Source organism: Sorex fumeus, unplaced genomic scaffold (assembly GCF_029834395.1).
Source record: "Sorex fumeus unplaced genomic scaffold, SorFum_2.1 ptg000043l, whole genome shotgun sequence".
NCBI lineage: Eukaryota > Metazoa > Chordata > Mammalia > Eulipotyphla > Soricidae > Sorex > Sorex fumeus.
This window is the reverse complement of record NW_026606100.1, coordinates 24849959-24871754: the sequence shown is the minus strand read 5'-3', so window position 1 is coordinate 24871754 and position 21796 is coordinate 24849959. Positions and strand designations below refer to the sequence as shown.

The window sequence follows — 21796 nt, the reverse complement described above, 5'->3', positions numbered from 1 at the left end:
AATTCTCCAGTGCACAATTTCTTTCATTTTTTGAAGAAATTCCAGGAGACATGTAGTCAAAAGAGCTTATCTACACTAATCCTCTTTGTGCTTCTCTGTGACTATCACTATAATCCCAAACCCTTTGGATTAGTTCCTATGTTTCTTGCCTGCATTGTGAAGAGAGAAAAGGAAGTTTGAAAATGGGCTCAAAAATTTTATTTTTAACATTTAGAACATGATGAGAAAAAATGGCTGTGTATAGGCATACACTAATTCCTTGCTCAATTTTATAGTGCCTAATTTCACTTTTAGAAAATATGAGCATATTGATGTTAATGATTCAATTTTAGAAAGTATAAGCACACAAATGTTACAGATTATGAAGAAATAACATGGTTTTGAAGTGAAACTCTGAAAATCCATCTTTAATGAACACTGAGCGGTTTTGAATCTGGAGACAATGGGGAGATGAAGGAAGGAGAGATCAGAAATAGCATCTCAGGAAATGGATAAAGAAGGAAGGAAGTAAACAAAAACTCATATGGAGATATTTTCAGACAAAATCATAGCAGAAATAGGTGATCAATTCTTCTCACACAGGAACAAAGCAGAGCTTGTAAGAAGGAGGTACAGAAGTCAATACTTTTGCAACAGGAGTAGTATCAAGGTCCTTGAGATCAACCACAGATTTCAAGTTAAATTTTTGTAAAATGGTAGTCAGGAACAAGAACAGTTCCATTTGGGTCAGGCTTTCTCCTGCACATGAGCGTTTTCCTGGAAAAAAAGCGAGCACAAAGAAAAGCTAGTCCTTGAACTCTGTTTCTGGCTGTCAGAAGGAGAATATGCAATAACTATTTAAAGAATGGTCAAATGGGTGAATAAAAACACATGATGGTTTGACAGATGGATGAAAAGTGCACACACACACACACACACACCTATACATTGCCTAATATCTTATTTTAAAGGTGTCCTTTCAACTGTTATTGAGATGAATACAAGGAAAGAACTTTAATAAGTAGTTTTTATTATAATTCCTGATTCCATTAATATTTTTCTTGAAACAAATACATTAGCTGTGCTTTCTGTTTCTAATTTGATATAAAATAATCTGTCCATTTCCTCTGACTCTTTTTCCTGCTTTAACTATATTCATGCTAAATAATCTTTAATATATCATAAAATTTCAAGTTTTATCTCACACTGTTCCATTTTATAAACTGCCATTTTCTTATATTTTTTCTTTATTTAAAAAATTCTTCCTTAATTTGGAAGAAATGAATGAATTCTCCAAAATATCAGTGATCTGGCAAATAATGAAAGTGCATCAGAGAGACGGAAAAGTGTTTGGGCTCTAACATGGTGTTCTTGATCATGAGCAAAGAACTATTCTACTAGCTCTAATGTGAGCACTGCTTATTATCAGCAAATCCATTGTAAATTTATTGCTGATGTACCAAGGAAATAAATTTTAATACCTGCTGAAAAAGTCAAGAAGTAGTCACTTTTCTTAAATTTTCCACTCTCATCCAGAAAGTGGCCTGGATCAAACACTTTTGCATTAGGGAATTCTCTTTCATCATGCAGCACAGAAGCCAGTGATATAATTATATTTGTGCCCTGGAATAGAACACATCTAATCTGAGTCATAAAGCATTTGTGGAGCTGGAAGAAATGTGCGAGATAATATTAAACAGCGAGGGAGTTCTCTTCAATAAGTGTTAAGAAAATTGGATACTAAGATAAAAAAAATTAAAGTAGTCACTGCCTAGCACCATAAATAAAAATTAAAATAAATTATGGTATTGTATATAAAACTTTTATATATGTATTGCATATACATATATAAGATGAATTTTATATATTATTGTATATATGTACATATATATATATTTCAGAGAGCCCAGCAAGCTACCGAGAGTATCTCGCCTGCACAGGCAGAGCCTGACAAGCTACCTGTGGTGCATTCGATACCATGACCAAGTGGGATTCATCCTGGGGATGCAAGGTTGGTTCAACATTCGGAAATCAATCAACATAATTCATCATATCAAGAAAAGGAAAGATAAAATATACGATGATATCAATAGATGCAGAGAAAGCACTTGACTAGATCCAGCACCCGTTTATGATGAAAACCCTCGCAAAAATGAGGATAGAGGGGACTTTCCTCAATATAGTTAAAACCATCTAACACAAACCTACAGCAAACATCATCCTCAATGGGGGAAAACTGAGAGCCTTCCCCCTAAGATCAGGAACGGGACAAGGATGCCCACTCTCTTTACTACTGTTCAATATAATACTGGAAGTACTTGGGGCAATTGCGATTAGGCAAGAAAAAGATATTAAGGGCATCCAGGTAGGAAAGGAAGAAATCAAGCTCTCACTATTCGCAGATGATATGATGCTATACTTAAAGAACCCTAAGACCTCTACCAAGAAACTTCTAGAAACAATAGACTTGTATAGTAAAGTGGCAGGCTATAAAATCAATACCCAAAAATCCATGGCTTTCCTATACGCAAATAGTGAAAGAGAAGAAAGTAACACGAAGAAAACAATCCCATTCACAATTGTGCCCCAGAAAATCAAGTACCTAGGAATCAGCTTAACTAAGGAAGTAAAGGACCTGTACAAAGAAAACTGTACAAAACGCTACTTCAGGAAATAAAAGAGGACACGAGGAAATGGAAAAATATCCCCTGCTCATGGATGGGGAGAATTAACATCGTCAAAATGGCTATACTTCCCAAAGCACTGTACAAATTTGATTCGATCCCTATAAGGATACCCATGACATTCTTCAAAGAAATGGAGCAAACACTCCTGAAATTTGTATGGAACAATAAGCCCCCACGAATAGCTAAAGCAATTCTTGGGAAAAAAGAAAATGCTAGGAATCAACCTCCCTAACTTCAAGCTCTACTACAAAGCAGTAATAATTAAAACAGCATGGTACTGGAACAAAAGCAGAGCTGTAAGCCAATGGAACAGAGTTGAATATACTGACATCTCCCCCCAAGTATATGATCATCTAATCTTCGATAATGGGCCAAGAAAAGTGAAGTGGAGCAGGGAAAGCCTCTTTAACAAACAGTGGTGGCAAAACTGGACGTCTAAATGCAAAAAACAGTTGGCTCAGATCTCTGCCTAATGACATGTACAAAAGTAAGATCAAAATGGATTAATGACCTCAACATCAGACCAGAATTCAAAGTTCATTGAAGACAAAGTTGGCAAAACCCTCCATGATATTGAAGCTAATGGTATCTTCAAAGATGTTATGCCACTGGCCAAGCAAGTGAAAACAGAGATAGACAGATGGGACTATCTTAAACTAAGAAGCTTCTGCACCTCAAAAGAAACAGTGACCAAAATACAAAGACAGTCTACAGAATGGGAAAGGATATTTGCCAAATACACATCCTACAAGGGGTTGAACTCAAGGATATACAAGTTACTGGTTGAACTCCACAAGAAGAAAACACCCAACCCCATCATGATACTTTCATTAATTTGATTATACAGATATTTATTTACTGATGCTTTCTAAGAAGAAAGATAGAAAGCACATCTAAATCTTGCAAGATATTTCTGCAATCCACGTATCTATTATATAGCTCATACCCATGACCTCAGGGTACTTCAGCAGGAGAAGAAGAGCATACATCAGCGTAGTGCTTTTTGTCTCTGTCCCAGCTGCAAACAGATCAGTAGCTGTGACAGTCAGATTTTCTAAAGTAAACTCCACGTTTTTATCGTGCTTTTCCTAGGAATAATTTGATATGATTATTTGATTTATAATTTTTCCAGAACTAGTAAATCCAAAATAACTCATTTTGTTATAAAGTTAATAAGTTCTGATAACCCACTACCAGAGCGATAGCACAGAGGTAGGGTGTTTGCCTTGTGCACAGCCAGGTCAGCCAAGCCGGATTCGGTTCCACTGTCCCTCTCGGAGAGTCCGGCAAGCCACCGAGAGTGTTTCGCCCACATGGCAAAGCCTGACAAGCTACCCGTGACATATTCTATATGCCAAATACAGTAACAAGAAGTCTCAAAATGGAGACGTTACTGGGCCTGCTCGAGGAAATCGATGAACAACCATGGGAGAACAGTGCTACAGTGCTACTGTGCTACAGTTATAAAGTTGAGTCAACATATCAAAAGTTTTAAGTCTTCTCTTCATAAATTGAAAAAGTTATCCTAAAATTACATAGAAAGTTAAGGGACCCAGAAAAGTCATAACAAATTCTATTTTTTTTTTTTGGACAAAGCTGGGCCAAAGTGATAGTACAATAGGTAGGTCATTTTCCTTGCATGAGACTCTCCCAGGTTCTATCCCAAACACCACATATGGTTCCCCGAGTCCCGCCAGGAGTGATCCCTGAGTGCAGAGCCAGGAGTAAACCGTGAGCACAGCCTGGTACAGTCAAGCCTATGCTGTTACCCTGGTCCAAAAAAAAAAAAGAGATAAAGTTGGAATACTCATGCTTCTCAATTTAAAAAATTCTTACAAGCAGGCAACTATGACTATATTTTCAGTCAACTGAGTTTTAGCCAGATGAATGAAAGTTCATGCTGGAAGAATCGTATTTTTCAGTTGAAGATACAAAGCTCATACTTCTAGATATCTGTAGCACTTTCCTCCCATTGTTCATTGATTTGCTCGAGCGAGCCCAGTAACATCTTCATCGTGAGACTTGTTGTTACTGTGTTTGGCATATTAAATACGTCGCGGGTAGCTTGCCAGGCTTTGCCGGGCCAGTGAGATACTCTCGGTAGCTTGCCAGGCTCTTCAAGAGGGGCAGAGGAATAGAACCCGGCTCGACAGGGCTGGCTGAGTTCAAGGCAAATGCCCTACCACTCTGCTATCGCTCCAGATATCAATCTCCAATTTTTTATTTATACCATTTCATACCATTTTATATCAGTAGAGGTTTCTCTCTTCCATCCACCAATTCACTGCCAATATTCATTTCTATTTCTCCATCCATAAAATTTGGTTATTTGAAACTCCCTCAACTGCTTTTACTAACAACATGTTAAATTTTATTTCCAAATTCCAGGTCTGGAGCGATAGCACAGCGGTAAGGCGTTTGCCTTGCAAGCGACCAGCCTGGCCGAGCTGAGTTCTATTCCTCCACCCCTCTTGGAGAGCCCAGCAAACTACCGAGAGTATCTCGCCTGCACGGCAAAGCCTGGTAAGCTACCCATGATGTATTCAATATGCCGAACACAGTAACAACAAGTCTCACAATGGAGACGTTACTGGACCCGCTCGAGCAAATCAATGAACAACGGGAAGACAGTGCTACAGTGCTACTCTCTCCAAATTCCAGACATATAGAAAACTCAGAAAAATTGAATTTTTATTTTAGTTTTTAAGATAAAGTGTGCCATGATCAGAATCCACCTTCAATTATGGAATGATATTTTGCACTTTGTAACTTATTTGTCGGCAAAGCCTGGCAAGCTACCTGTGACGTATTCGGTATGCCAAACACAGTAACAAGTCTCACAATGGAGACATTACTGGGCCCGCTTGAGCAAATCGATGAACAACAGGAGGACAATGCTAAACTTATTTGTAAATAGTTGATTCTAGTTTAGCTAAAGTGTAATTCTCTCTACCAACACCTCCCCCACTATAAGTACCTAAAGAACTTATGTATTTCACTTATCTTTTTTGGGGGGGAGGGGTAACACCTGGCAATGCACAGGGGTTACCCCTGGCTCATTCACTCAGAAATTACTCCTGGCAGTGCTCGGAGACCATGTGGGATGCTGAGAATCAAACCCGGGTCAGCTGCTTGCAAGATAAACACCCTACCCGCTGTGCTATCACTCCAGCCACTTATCTTAAAAATCATCACATATCTTAACAATTCAATTTTACTCCTTCCATAATATTTAGTTTATATTAACTTAAGCAATAAGTAACAAAATACCTTGTCAACATTATTTGCCTTACCACAAAATCCTCCCTGGTAAATATAGCACTCTTTTTAAAAAAAAATATAACACTCTTAATAAACAAAATAACTAAACTGCTAGTGACATTTTACCTTTTCCATTTTGATGAGGTAACAGTCAATAAAGTCTCGAGGATTACTAATGTTCAGAGATTCTTGATGTTCTTTTGTTTTCTCAAAAACATAACTTTTAAAGAAATCAATATTTTTGAATACTTTGTTATGACTTCCAGGGAGAACAATGAGAACAGGGAAAGCATTACAAAGCTAAAAGAGAAAACAATGTTTTATTAAAGTTTTAAAACTTTAGTATTTCATGAGGGTGCACTCCCCTGGTGATAGTCAGCGCTTCCTCCTGGTTCTGTGCTCAGGGATCACTCCTGTCAAAACTGTGGATCAAAAAGGACCAGCTGTGTACACAGCAAGTGCTTTAATCCCTGAGCTGTATCTCCAGTCAAATGAAAATAAAAAGTTTAATGAAGATATAAACCATATGAAAAAACCTTGGCTAGAAAAATTTTAAATGTGGTCTCTGTCTCTGTCTTTTTCTTTTTTTTGCTTTTTTGGGTCACACTCAGCGATGCACAGGGGTTACTCCTGACTCTGTACTCAGGAGTTACTCCTTTCGGTGCTCAGGGGACCATATGGGATCCTGGGAATCAAACCCAGGTTGGCCGTGTGCAAGGAAAAAGTCCAACCCGCTGTGCTATCTCTCCAGCCCTGTGGTCTCTGTCTTAAAGGGAAATTTTGTTTTACTCATTCATAATTTATACACTGATAGATGTGTTTGATGGAGAAAATTCTGACAAGAGATCAAGATTATAATTATTTTCTGTATTGATACATCATGTTTATAATATAAAGCATCACGGTCCTCCCATTGTTCATTGATTTGCTTGAGCGGGCCCAGTAACGTCTCCATCGTGAGACTTGTTGTTACTGTGTTTGGCATATTGAACACGTCACGGGTAGCTTGCCAGGCTCTGCCATGCGGGCGAAATACTTTCGGTAGCTTGCCGGACTCTCCTAACGGGGCAGAGGAATTGAACTCGGGTCGGCCATGTTGACTGCATGCAAGGCAAACGCCCTACCCGCTGTGCTATCTCTCCAGCCCTAATATAAAGCATATGTATTAATTATTTTATTGCTTACTTCATTTCTCATGAACATTGTTTTCATGAGATTCAGCTCAATCTGACCTTTCTGCACTCACGGTCGAAGTCGGCCAGCATTTGTGCTGCTTGGCTAATGTTTGGTGTTATTAGAACAATGTCATCAGCAAAGCAGAGGTGTTATAGTTGTTAACCATCTATCTTCACTCCCATTCCTTTCCAATCCAGTCATCACATGATGTTCTCAAGGGTGGCAATGAAAAGTTTTGGTGAAATGGTATTTCCCTCTCTTTACGTTGATGATCATTTCCTTGTAGAATGGTTAGATCCTGGTGGTGAATCCATAATACAGCTCACAGAGGATCCTGATGTACTAAACTTGAATGCCTTGCTTGGCTAGGGCTTCAATGACTGCTTCAGTCTCAACAGAATCGAAGGCCTTCTTTAAATCAATGAACGTTAGACTGAGCTGCATCTTGAATTCTTGAGAGATCTCAATGAGCTTGATCTCCATGTGGATATGGTCAATTTTAATGAATCACTTTCAGAACCCAATTTGCCTGCATGGTTGTCCTTTGTCTAGTGTTCTGCCAATTCTATTCAGGATGATTCGAGTGAACACCTTCTAGACGATGGACAACAGGCAGATCAGGTGATAGTTGCCGATGTCATGAATGTCTCCCTTCTTATATAAAAGAACAGTCCTGCTGGTTCTCCATTGGTACTGAACCTTGCATTCAGACAGGTAGCGTGTGAAGAGCTGAGCCAATGTATTGACAAGTACAGGCGGCAGATTCTTCAGGTATTTGGGTCTGACCTTGTTTGGACCAGATGCTATATTCTGCTTTACCAACGAAATTGAAATGAACTACTTCTTGAAGTTCCATTTGCTCTCAATGAAATGAACATCTCTGAATGCAGCAGTTATGTGTACCTGGGTCAAACACTCAACATGATGAATGACTTGGCACCAGAAGTGCACAGGAGGAAGAGAGCACTGTTGAACGTCTTCAAGAGCAGCGTTGAAGAAGTTGTTAAGAAGACGAAGAAACTCTGGCTCCAGGCACATCTTTTCAACTTTGCCATTCTTCATGCACTAGCATATGCCTCAGAGACCTGGACCCTACAAATACAGGATAAGAACGCTATTTGGGTCTCCCAAAGAAGAATCGAAAGAGCTATGCTTGGAGTATCACGCTTCACTCAAATGAGAAAAGGAATCCAGAGTTCTGACCTCCATTGATGATCGAAGATTAGGGACGCTGCCTTGTTTGCAATGCGTCGAAAATCAGATGGGCCAGACACATAATGTGATTTGGAGACAACCACTGGATTAGAGCTGTTACCGACTGGATTTCACGGGACATCAAAAGAATGCCTGGCGGCCCACCTATGAGATGGTTAGACTTATTCGTCAAGACCCTGAATGAAAGGTCTGCTCTTCGTGTTCCTGGAATGAGTAAATGCCATTGGGCTACAATAGCATGTGATAGGGATGAATGAAGATGTTACTGGTGACCTCTCGAGAAAATTGATGAGCAATTGGATGACAAGTGATACAAGTGAGTGTTTTATTCAGTTTCCTACAGTATTGAAATACTGGATGACACAAACACTAGGATTCCCATCTTGTGGGTAATAGAGGTGAAGGGAAGCTTACCATCCTGATATAGTTATATATAGTTATAGTTTAGTACTGATTTTTTTCTTTTTCTTTTGTTTTTTGATTTTTCGGTCACACCCAGCGATGCTCAAGGGTTACCCCTGGCTCTACACTCAGGAATTACTCCTGGTGGTGCTTGGGGGACCATATGGGATGCTGGGAATCAAACCCAGGGTGGCCAAGTGCAAGGCAAACGTTCTACCCACAGTGCTATTGCACCAACCCTAGTACTGCTTCTCTTAATTCTTTCTCCTAGCCTCATACAGAATCAGTAGTTTAAAAGTGGGAAAATCCCGAAGATACCATGCAGCACATTTCAACTTTATATTCACAGTAACTATGAGCAGAGTAGTTAAATTAATGTCCCTGGTCATATCACATGTTTTAAACAGAAGGCAGAACATCTTATCTAGTTTCAGGGTAATACTTGATATTTGTTTGTGTTTGGGAAATCATAAATCCAATTATTTTATCACATGAAAATAATTGCCTTGAGGGCATCGGAGTAAAGGTATAGCAGGTAGGTCCTTTGCCTTGCATGCGACCGACCCGGGTTTAATCCCTGGCATCACATGTGGTCCAACAGGCACTGCCAGGAGTAATTTCTGAGAGCAGAGACAGGAGTAACCCCTGAGTATCAACGGGTGTGATTAAAAAATTAAATAAATAAATAAACAATTGCCTTGATCTTTAGGATATAAAAAAAATTACCAACAAAGAGGGCCAGAGCAATAGTACAGCACATAGGGCATTTGCCTTGAACACAGTCGACTTGGGCTTGATCTCCATCCCGTATGGTCCCCAGCGCACTGCTAGAAGTGATTCCTGAGTACAGAGTCAGGAGTAAGCCCTGAATGTCACGGATGCGACCCATAAACAAAAACAAACAAACAAAAACAGCATCAAAGACTCTTTAGTCAGTGTTTTTTGGCATCATTTGTGAATTCCAGAATTCTCCTTTCTTGAACAAGATATTCTATTCCTAATTTATTTTTAGCAACTAATATAATGATTTTGATAAATGTTGATTATATTATCTTAGCTGTGAATAAAGGAAGTGTGGATTTCCTTTAGTGGTGTGCACACTTTTTAGGTAAATACAAGACTATTTTATGAAAACTGGACTTTGGGGTTTTGTGGGAAAAAAAGAACAGTTAAAAGGGTTAATTATATTGAATTTCTGTTCCTTGCTTTGAAGATAATTTTCCTGTCTATTTTTAAAGAGCATACTATGAAGCTAAGCACAGAGTAGAAATTGTGGTTCACACGATTACTTCATAGCTTGGTGCACTAGACATTTGGACTTGGAGAAAACAGCAAACATTATGATTAAATAGAAAAAAAACCAGTTTTTTTCTTCAGGCCCATGTTCTCTCTTGAATATGTATATTTATTATCTCTATGATTCTTTGCTTTCTTATATCCACTCTGGAGAAACCTATGTTCTCTATTAAACATGTACTACTCTCTCTCTCCCTTCACATATTTCTGAATAAGTTTCAATAAAACCACCTTGCTTCACACACACACACACACACACAAACCCCAGAAACCTACAGAATTATCTTTTTTTTCTCATGTGGGTTTAATAGCAAGTGATCAAAGGGAATAGCAAGTGATCAAAGGCAACAGAACCGGAAAGTTGGTCTACGGAACTGATCCCACCAAGGGGTGAGGGATAAGGCTGGGTAGGGGGGTACTTTAGGACAATCAGGGGTAGGAGGAGGGGAAGAGGACAATCTAGTGGAAGGTATAGTACTGGAATATTGTATGCATGGACAAAAGTATGCCATGCATGGAACAGTGTTCATATGTTGGAACAACATATATATAAGAACATTGTGTACTAATGAACAATGCATTACAAACAGTACTATAAAGCATAGGGAGCAAAGAAAACTCAAAACAAAAAAGGAAACGAATTTACACTCACTTGCAACCATGGGGAACTTATCACTTATCACTTAACTTCCCGTTAGTCGTCGATTTGCTTGAGCGGGCGCCAGTAACGTCTCCATTTGTCCCTGTCGTGTGCTAGTGTAGCCCAATGGCATCTGTTCGCTCTGGGAAAATGAAGAGCCTCAAACCGATCGTTCATGATCTTGACGAAGAAGTCTGACCATCTGGTAGGTGGGCGGCCACGCGGTCTTTTGACATCCTGTGGAATCCAGTCAGTAACAGCTCTAGTCCAGCGGTTGTCTTTAAATCTCATTACGTGACCAGCCCATCTGATTTTTGATACGTTGGCAAACGAGACAGCGTCCCTGATCGTCAACGGATGTCAGAACTCCGGATTCTTTCTCTCATTTGAGTGAAACGTGATATTCCAAGCATAGCTCTTTCTATTCTTCTTTGGGAGACCTGAATGGCGTTCTCATCTTGTTTGCGTAGGGCCCAGGTCTCTGAGGCATATGTTAATGCAGGAAGAATAGCGGAATCAAAGAGATGTGCCCGGAGCCGGAGGTTCTTCGTCCTCTTAGCTATTTCCTCGACGTTCTTGAAGGCATTCCAAGCCGCTCTCTTCCTCCTGCGCAGCTCAGGTGCCAGGACATTTGTCATATTGACTTCTTGACCTAGGTACACATAGCTGTTGCATTCGAAGATGGTCGTTCCGTTGAGAGCGAATGGGGCGTCAGGAACGAGGCTGTTTCTCATAAACATTGTCTTTGTAAGATTCCGCTGTAGTCCTACCTTTCCACACTCACGGTCAAAGTCGGCCAGCATTTGTGCCGCTTGGCTGATGTTTGGTGTTATTAAAACAATGCCATCAGCAAAGCGGAGGTGGTGTAGTTGCCGACCATCTATCTTCACTCCCATTACTTCCCATTCCAGTCGTCGCATGATGTTCTCGAGGGTGGCACTGAAGAGTTTCGGTGAAATGGTATCACCCTGCCGCACCCCTCTCTTGACATCAACGATCACCTCTTTGTAAAATGGTGAGATCCTGGTAGTGAATCCGCAATACAGCTCACAGCGGATCCTGATGTATTGGGCTTGAATGTCCTGATTGGCTAGGGCTTCAATGACCTCGTCTGTCTCAACAGAATCAAAGGCCTTCTTTAAATCAATGAACGTTAAACAGAGCGGCATCTTGAACTCCCGAGAAACCTCAATGAGCTTGGTTATCGTGTGGATATGGTCGATGGTGCTGAATCCTTTGCGGAACCCTGCTTGCTCGCATGGTTGTCCTTCATCTAGTGTTCTGCCAATCCTATTTAGGATGACTCGAGTGAACAACTTGTAGATGACAGACAATAGGCAGATCGGGCAATAGTTGCCAATGTCATGGATGTCTCCCTTCTTGAACAGTAGTACGGTCCTGCTGGTTTTCCATTGGGATGGAACCTTGCATTCAGAGAGGTAGCGAGGGAAGAGCCGAGCCAGTGTATTGATGAGTACTGACGGCAGGTTCTTCAGGTGTTCAGGTCTGACCTTGTCTGGGCCGGGTGCTGTTTGTTTCTTTACTGACGAAATGGCATGTCAGATTTCGGAAGGGAGAACGTTGGGAACGACATATCCATCCTGTGGAATTTGGTATGTCGGCAAGTGGACATGGCTATCGAAGAGATTTGACTAGAAGTCATGGATAATCTTTTTCATTGCCATTCTGGAGGATGTGATGGATCCATCAGGATGTCGGAGGGCAGTCATCTTGGTCTTATAGTTGGCGATGGACAGGCGGGCGTTACGAATACTTTTCCCGGCTTCTGCCACATCTACCAGTACTTCTGCTCTTCTCTCTTTGAGGTCTTCCTTGATCGCATCTCTGCACTGCTTTGCGAGCTCGGACTTTAGCTTGCAGTTGTCTGAGGCATGCGCCAAACCACGCTGGCGAATTAGCTCAAGAGTTTTCGAAGATAGGCGATTTTTTGTGGCTATCTCTCTCTTGGCATTCCTCGCACATTCATGGAGGTGCTGAACCAGTCGATCGTATTCCTTGTCAATGTTGTCAACAATGGCATCTTCCCATGTTGCCGCAATAGTGCCAAAGATTTCCCAGTTGGTGGTCGTTCTGGGAGTTCTCTTTTTGAACTTTGCAGCCCTTTCTCCCCGCTCTGTGAAGTAGAATTTTGCACAAAGGAGATGGTGGTCCGATCCTGTTTCCAATTTTGGGACAATAGTGACATCGGTCAGGCAAAACCGTCGATTGAATATGATGTGGTCTATTTCGTTGTGGAATCGTCCACCAGGATACTCCCATGTCCATCGTTTAGATTCTACCTTCTGGAACTGTGAGTTATCATGGATGGTCTTGGTCGACACGATGAACTAAGACAGTCTCTCACCCTGTTCGTTCCATTCTAGGCCATGGGTCCCGATGTGAAGTTCTTCAGCTGATCTTCTCGGTCCTATCTTGGCATTAAAATCACCCACAGTGATCTTGTAGAAGGTGTGGTCTTCTTTATAGAACTTCTCCAGCTCCATGTAGAACTTCTTAATTTCTCCTTCATCATAATTGGATGTTGGTGCGTAGACAAGGAAGATAGAAACTGCAGGCAGAGAGCCACATCTATTCAAATGTAAACGTCCGATTCGGGTTGTTAGGCATTTAAATGACTCAATGCTCTTGGCCAAGTTTGTGTTGACAAGGACACTGAGCCTCCGACACCTCTTTTATCGCATGTTCCGAGGAACATGGCGAACTTAGAATACTGAAATTTTCGTTAAGTTTTTCCATCATGCTTAGAAAATGTGGATCTCTGTAATCAAAACGATGCTGAAATATAATGGAGCAGATCACATTGCGGGGAGCACAACCCAGGATAAAAGTAGGATCACATGGTGATGGTACAGAACGATGACAAAAAAATTTTAAACAATTAAAAAATAAAAATACATGCATATACTTGTTGTCGCAAGAAAAGAAATCACTAGAAACTTAAGAGCAACATCTTACATACAAATTCCCTTAACAGTAAAATAATTGATAAGCATAAACCAAGAAATCACTAATGGCTTACAGCAAAAGAAATTACAAGAGTAAAAATTAAAAAGTGATTAAAATGAAGCTATATCAAGAATAAAAGAAAGATGGGACAAGAGAAATAGTACACATGCATTGGACCTAGTCCAGTAGGTCCAAATCCTGATATTCTACATCCTCAATGACCTAGCATAATCAGATATATACCTGGAAGCCCCAAACCACCTCTATGGTTTATCTTATGGTCCCTGGCCCCTAATGGTATGGACACCACCATGTCCTCAGGCCCTTGCTTTGAACTATTCAATATAGTTGGTTTCAAATCACTACGAGTGCCCCACCTCCAAGCTCCATTTTGGGAGGTCCTTCGTATATTCCAAAAAGGAAAAATAAAGATAACAAATAAATGATTTAACTTTAATTCTTAAGAAACTAGGAAAAGAACAACTATGCCTATAGTAAAAAAAATTGATAGTGTAAAGATTATAGAAGAAATTAAAAAAATGGATAAGAATAACAATAGAAAACAGCAATGAAACTAGAGTTAGTTTGAAAACTTAATCAAAATTGACAGAGTAGATAAATAAATTACTCAAAAAAGGTAAAACAATACACAAAGCACACAGAAATATTAATAATATTATTATTTAATATAATAAAATGGAAATATTAACAGAATTGTACAAAGAAAAGTAACATGGAAGAAATGAAGTCATAGGTATGTAAAATTAAAAGTGCTGGATCATGAAGAAATAGACTATCTGACAAATCAATAATGAATAATGTACTCAAATATTAAAGAATAAAGTCAAAATACTCATGTACTATGTAGACCATGTAGTCTTCATGATTTCTTATTTTAAAACAAATCAACAGACTTAAGAGAGAAACAGATGAAACAATCTTTTATATTCACACTAAATGCACAAACATGAGGTGTACACAAACACAGCAAACAGACACACAAAATATCTTGGTTTCCTGCCTCAAATCCTCCCTACACTGCATAACAGCTAGCAGCTACTACCTGAATGAAAATTGGCTGTCCCTGAAATGTTTCCAAGGATGTCACTAGAGAGAAAAGAGTTGGGCATTGTATCTATACCATTGGTTTTTTTCAACTCTTCCACCAGGCAGCAGGCTTCTTCTTGAACACGATTCTCAATGCTTCTCTTCCCCATCCCAAAATTCTTCAAGGTCACGAGAGAGAAGCACCTAATATCCTTCCACTTCTTTCCATTGCTGTTAATGATTCCTACCAGTAGAAGAAATACAAAGTATAGGTGAAATCCTAAGCAAGAAGGAAGAAATGGATAACTGGCAGCTCCTTCAACGGACATACACTTTTGATATCTGCCTTCCATCTACTCCATCCTCATTAGTGATTTTATACATGAATGCGTTCACACCTACCATTTCCCTTAGTAGCTCTTTCAGCCATTGGAAAACTGCCTCTTGCAGAAAATTCTTCTCCAAAATCAATCAGGGCTTCATTCACTGCTTCATATCCATGCAGAACCACAACGGGTTTCATGCCTAAATACACAGTGAACACAGGGCCATAGACTTTAGAAAGCTGGAAAGAAGATGGATATGACTGTCAAAAAGGCACTCCCACATACTCTGAAAAGATTTCTGAATTTAAAACATAAATATGAGTTACTGTAGTAGCTTCCAATTATGGATGACTTAGGATACGTCAAACAATGGCCCAATAACAGTACATGGGTTATGATTAATAATCACATAAATTAACCATCAACTAAACCTGAAACAGTTTTATTTGTCTTACTTAATAAGGTTTATTTGTCCCCAAAATAAAGTAACCACTCAAAAAATTCTCTTCTTAGTAACAGATCCCGAGGTGTGCTCTACCCATCCCAGTATAGTAGTCGAGCTCGCTGGGAATTGAGAGATCCTAGTTGCCTAAGCCTAACCAAACATGGCCATTCCACTCCAGTCTACTCCTGACTGCTATATTCCATCCAGCTCCTTTGAGGCTTGCACTCTGTGCTGTGACTGAAGCATAGCTTCCTCTTAAAGTCACCCCTCCACAAATTACCAAGCCACACAGAGACCTGTTTGACTGCAGCAGAACAGACTAGGGATTGTCAACATTAGATATTGAACTCCTGGTTGTCACTTAGGCCTCTTTATCTTGGTGCGCTGGAGCCTCTGTGCACTCACAATCTTGACCCCAAATTCCCTCTGTCCTCACTAGGTCTATTACAAATTACTGCACAATTTCCTCTGTAAATTTTTAGGTTCAACTCTTATTATTTGCTTATCAGGGATTTTGGGAAATTTGTATTCATGTCATATTCCAGGAAGCTTGAACTAGGTATGAAACAAACACAGTCTCTTATGACTGTGCACCCTTGTCATTATTCAGACTTCCTCATACTTTGGCTACAGGAGTATCCAGCCAAGGAGAGTAGAAGCAAGATCCAGGAGGATTGGTCTATGATTGGAAGTCTGCCGCAAGTGCTGGGGGAAGAAGACAGTTGTGATAAAGATGGGACAATTATAATAATGGACAACTATAATAATGGTTGTTGGAAGAGTTCACCTGGAATGGAAGATGTGTGCTGAAAGTGGGTAAAGGACTAAACATGATAGCCTCTCAGTATCTTGTTGTAAACCATAATGCCCAAAATTAGAGAGAGAAAGAATAAAAGTGCCTGCCATAGATGCAAGTTGGGTGTGCTGGTGGCAGAAGGGATCCTGGAGACATTGGTACCGGAAAATGTACAGTGGTGGAGGGATGGGTGCTAGAACATTATATGACTGAAATAGATTGTGAAAGCTTTGTAACTCTGTGTTTCACAGTGATTCAATTAAAAGGGGTAAAAAGGAGTATCTGGGTACTGGCCATCTCAAGCCCAGGCTAGCTCGCAGGCTCATTCAAACGTGATAGGCAGGCGTTTTCAGGTGCTTACTAGGTAAAACTCTTGGACCCATCCCAGGACTCACTGGCTGATTTTCTCAACAAATGCTTCTGGACACCTGTGATTTTGAACATTTGGTAGAGCCAAGTTCTACTAATATGTGGTGCTATGAGTCTTGACAAGCATTTGTAATCTCAATCACAAGATTCTACTAATGACCTTGCTACTACAGTTGCTGCCAGGATCTGGAAAACTCAAATCTCTTAGTAGATGTGGGACTGCTCAGTATTACAGCTGCTACTGGACACTCAGGACCACAAATCCTCCACAACTTCTCAGGCTCACTGGATTTCAATGCTACACCAATTACCAGGCACTAGCCTGGGTCGATAGCACAGCGGGTAGGGCGTTCGCCTTACAAGCGGCCAACATGGCCGACCCGAGTTCGATTCCTCCGCCCCTCTCGGAGAGCCCGGCAAGCTACCGAGAGTATTCGATATGCCAGACACAGTAACAACAAAGTCTCCAATGGAGACGTTACTGGGCCCGCTCGAGCAAATCGACGATCAACGGGAGGGCCTTTACCTTTTACCTTAGCCTGGGTCTCAATCCAGGTCTCAATAGCAGCTGCAAGAAACTTAAGACATTATCAGCAATCATCCAAGTCCACAAAATTACAGAACCACTGTCTGGAATTTACTATGATGAATTCCCAGTTAATACCGAGGACTTCTTGAACACAGTTCTTCCTTGCAAGCCTTATTTAGCACCAGATATAATGAAAAAATTGAGAGACTCGCCTGTCATATGGACAGAAACAAAAATCTGGGAAGCACTCTAGCACATTAGAACTTTCTACATTCCCTGATTAGGACTTTGAAGCAACTAGGTCAAACTCTTGGACCCTTACTCAGTGAAGTGAGGACTCAGTGGAAGAGAACTTCAATAGGACAAAGTATGAGAAAAATCCAAGCACATCACTAAGCTAAGGAATAGAGTAGCTAAGGTTTAAAAATAATATGATTCAACTATTCTCTCTGTTTGGTTTTATTTTGAAGCAGGGGTCAAACCTAGGACCTCATGCTTTTAATGTATGAGGTCAATACACAGAGCACAATACCCTTAGACTCTCCTAAGGGAATTGGGGATATTTATACTTTGTTGACAGGTATGGTGTCTTAGCAATGTAGTCCTAAACCCTGCTAAGCAGGACTTTGTGACTACAAACTCTTGATTCAACAGAATCTGGAATGGGCATTCCCCCACCCATATCTCTCTGCTTCCAGCAACTCAACATTCAGTCCATAAACCATCTTTGTCTGGTGCTAGATAATTTCATCATCAGCCACGATCCAGATTTGTATGTCCTTCTGTCCCAGAAGGGAGTATAACACAACACATGCCATAAGAATGCCCCTGGACCCCAGTCAAGGTTCTTTCTTTTAGGGTGCCCCAGAGGAGGGGCAGTGAAACCTCTCCCAGCCCAAGGGACACAGCCCTGGCAGCCAAAAACCTCCAGGACTCATCCACTGCCATGCTCATGGCCACTCTCCACATGCTTGGGTGAGCCTCATCCAGAATTGAATGTATTTCTGAACCGTACAGTAGTATTGTGGCTGCATCACAACTCATACCTCACACCACCAATGCTCCAAGAATCCGCAACACATTTCATGGAGTTTAAAGTAGGAGGCAACCAATCTAAGAGAAAAAGTTTTTTAACAAAAAAAAATATGTATACATATACATATGTATATATAAATGCAAAAAGGCTCCTCTTTTAGCAACATGGCTTCTCTCTAATAGAAGGACTTATTGGCCCCTGGGTGAAATATAACATTCTTCACATTGTTTTCTCTAAGGAAACTTTTTTGTAGCATTTTCAGTGATTTTTCATCATAAAAAATACAAAATAAATTTTTTCTGTTCTGCTTTGGGGTCGGGGTTTGGATTCAGGATGGAAACATCTGAAATTTGATGGTGGGAAGGTATAATGGTGGTGGGATTGGTGTGCTAATGTTAAATGTAATCAAATATTGTGAACCACTTTATCATGATCACAATCATGATCATCCTGTTGTTCGTCGATGGCCTCGAGCAGGCCCCAGTAACATCTCCTTCGTCCTAGCCCTGAGATATTAAAGTGCCATATTCAAGGCTCTTTAAGGGTTAGGAGAATGAGACCCATCATTGTTACTGGTATTTGGCATATTGTGTACACCACAGAGAGTTTGCCAGACTTTGCCGTGTGGGCAGGTTACATTTGGTAGCCTGCCAGATTGTCCAAAGTAAGAATGAGATAATAAGATGTCACACAACAGCGAATGCTGGTTCTTGGCCATTGATGGGATTACACAGCGCTGGGAGAGTCAGTTGGTGGGTGTAAATCATAATACTGGAAGATGGAGGATCTGGGTGGAGGATGCTCATCCCCGACCCGAGCAGGTTTGGAGATCTCAGCCCCGGGACCAGCATGCCTTTGTTCCTCTGCCAGTACCTTCATGTGTGTGGAGAGTGGTCTCAGCATGGTTGTGGCTGATTCTGGAGGTCATCGGTTGCTGGAGCTCTGCTCAGGGTGGGGACAGAAACTCAACCCACCTCCCTCCAAGGGGCCTCAGCGAGGACAACTAGGCAGGGGGCAGGAGACTCTGCCACTTTATAAGATAAAATATTTTAAAAAGCAATGTAGTCCTAAATGTTAGATTTCTACTTCTTTAACCAATGCTACTCGATAAAACACACATTTCATAAAAAATAAATGATAAATAAATAAATAAATAAATAAATTCAGGTATTCTAATGCAGTGTGCTTCAACTACCAGTCCCCGTGTGGGTGCTCGCCTGCAGGTATGAAAAGGTTGAAATGTTCTAATGCCCAGGCTGATAAGCTGCCCCTCTCCAAATATAGAGAATAGTGGTATCACAGAGGTAATTTAGCACACACAGGACTTCAAGGAAGCACAATTTTTCCAGCCTGAGTCTTCATAGGATGCAGACAGAAGTTTTTGTTAGCATTCATATGAATTTTGTTACCAACATTGGGTCCTTCTGATGACTTCTTTCTTTTACTCATTCAAGCTACTCCCTGAGCAATTTATTGAAATCAGGCCCAATTTGTCACTTCAGAGCAAATCAAAGTTCATTGTAATTCTTAGAAAAACACAGTTTCTATAGTAGAGGAACGTGGCGTAAAATCTATCACAAAACACTTTCTTTCCATTTATCCTGAACCAAAAATTATAGCAAATGACTGAAACAAAATTTTTGTCATAGTAGTATATTGATTCTGTCATACAAAACTCTAAATTTTTCTTTAGAGGCATATTCGTAATTTCATTCTTCTGTTTGTGATAATACATTGAAATTGGTGAAAGAAATGTGATTCATTTCAGAGAAAAATTTTATTAGCAGTGATTAATTTTCATAATGTGCCAAGACTAGATATCATTTTCAAATTTAGCGCTAATTTATTTACCCATTACAAGTCACTGGAGGAACATACAACATTGCTCAGAGATTTGCTGATATCTTTTACAACTAACTGTAAGATATTTCCAATAACTGGGAGAGGAGTAAGGCCAGGAGGGAGATGTCTTTTCTGAGAACTCTGTTTCCAAAATGAAAGGAGGAGGCAACAGGAGATACAGAGCACCAGGAACACAAGTGGATCCATGGAAGCTTTCTCTACTTAGGTAACTGTGAACCTCAACTGAACACTCCCCACTAAATCAACTTGTGCCTCTCAAGCTAAGAAGAAACCAATTTTTTACATCCACTTTATACTCTCTCCTGTCTGGACTCTGATCTACTATACTGATAAAATGAAAATATACTTTAGTCCAGATTTTCTTCAAGCCAATGACTTCCCTGGAGTTTCTGGTCTCCTTGGACTCCTTGAAGGAACAGGTTAATAATTCTTAATAGAGTGGTTCCAAAATGCAGCCATGATTTATAAACACTGAAATAAACAATTTCAGAAATGACTCATCTCTACATTGATATTGAATAGGAAATTATGACTTTGAAGATGAGTGTATATATAAGTATATTTATTATGTCAATTAATAGGATGCTTTCTGTAAATTGGACATTTTTATATTTTAGAATACTGTGAAAACAAAAAGTTATACATAAAATACTTCATATTACTAAACACCTTGGTTGAACAAATACTTATAAAGTAATTACCTAAGCAAATTTATATGCATTTGCCATAAGATATTACTCCTGAAAAGACTGAAAAATAAGAGATTGTAGTTTGTATTTTTTAAATAAGCAAGGGGTAAACAGAAAGAACTGGTCACCTTTCCTGTCCTTATTGTATACCTAATATTTCTTAACTAGGAATTAAACTAAGATCTGCTTCCCATAAAAATAGTTACAAAGACCACTAAAATAACTAGATTTGCACTATGATTCAGTGTTTCAAGACAAATTGAGATTTTTCTCAAATGTGTCTAGTTAATCATTAGATACTTTGATTAAAATCAGAGTCAGAAAAGTTTCTTTACGTAACCTTTAAACTTGAGTGAGTACAATTGGATTTGGTGTAACTTTTTCTTTTTTAATTAATTCTCGTTTGGTACAGTATCAAAAATTTCATGTTTGAACTTCGATCATACAGTAATCAAACACACATTCCTTCACCAGTGCACATTTTCCACCATCAAAATCCCCAGTATGGCCTCCCCCCCCCCCCATATTCCACACCTCCCCCTGTTGTGTGGCAGACAATTTGCAAAATATCCTTTCTCTACTTTACTTACCTTTGATATTTCAAAACCAGTCCTATCAACCCTCATACCTACCGAAAACACAATGCTAGACAATGTGTTTTGTGTTGCTTCTTATGGATATAATATCATGCCACTCAAGGAATTCTAAGATTTTAATAATTAGGGGCTGAGGAAATCTCTGCTGCAAGTTTCTCGGGTCTGAGATTCATTTGTGTGTCTCTGGACCATGGCAGTATGAGAGCTTACGTAGACGGTAGGCAGATGTGGAATCATCTCAACGTGCTATCGGGGTGGGGGGGAAGGAGAAGGACCCAACTCCTCCCCTGTCCCACAAGACTTGGGATTTGCTGTCACTGGCGACTCGTATCTGGAGGTCCTCGCTGGTTTCTAGAAAATGGCGACTACCGGAGCTCTTAAAGGGCAGGCAGAGGGACAACACCTGCTCCCTTCCGAGGCAGCCCAGTGGCGAAGGCCTATTGCAAAGTCCCGGCCATTTCTGCCGCAAGTTGCTAG

At 40.1% G+C, this 21796-nt stretch overlaps 1 protein-coding gene across 1 annotated transcript; it reads right to left on the bottom strand.

Moving 5' to 3' along the window:
- Positions 1 to 574: 574 nt before the first annotated feature.
- Positions 575 to 20220, bottom strand: LOC130029818 (cytochrome P450 2C9-like). The gene is made up of 9 exons (XM_056120844.1): positions 20053 to 20220; positions 15073 to 15235; positions 14765 to 14914; positions 13389 to 13523; positions 10669 to 10691; positions 6054 to 6227; positions 3620 to 3754; positions 1461 to 1602; positions 575 to 756 (listed from the first exon to the last, which is right to left on the bottom strand). The coding sequence occupies exons 1-9, from the start codon at positions 20218 to 20220 to the stop codon at positions 575 to 577; spliced, it is 1272 nt and encodes a 423-aa protein (XP_055976819.1).
- Positions 20221 to 21796: the final 1576 nt, after the last annotated feature.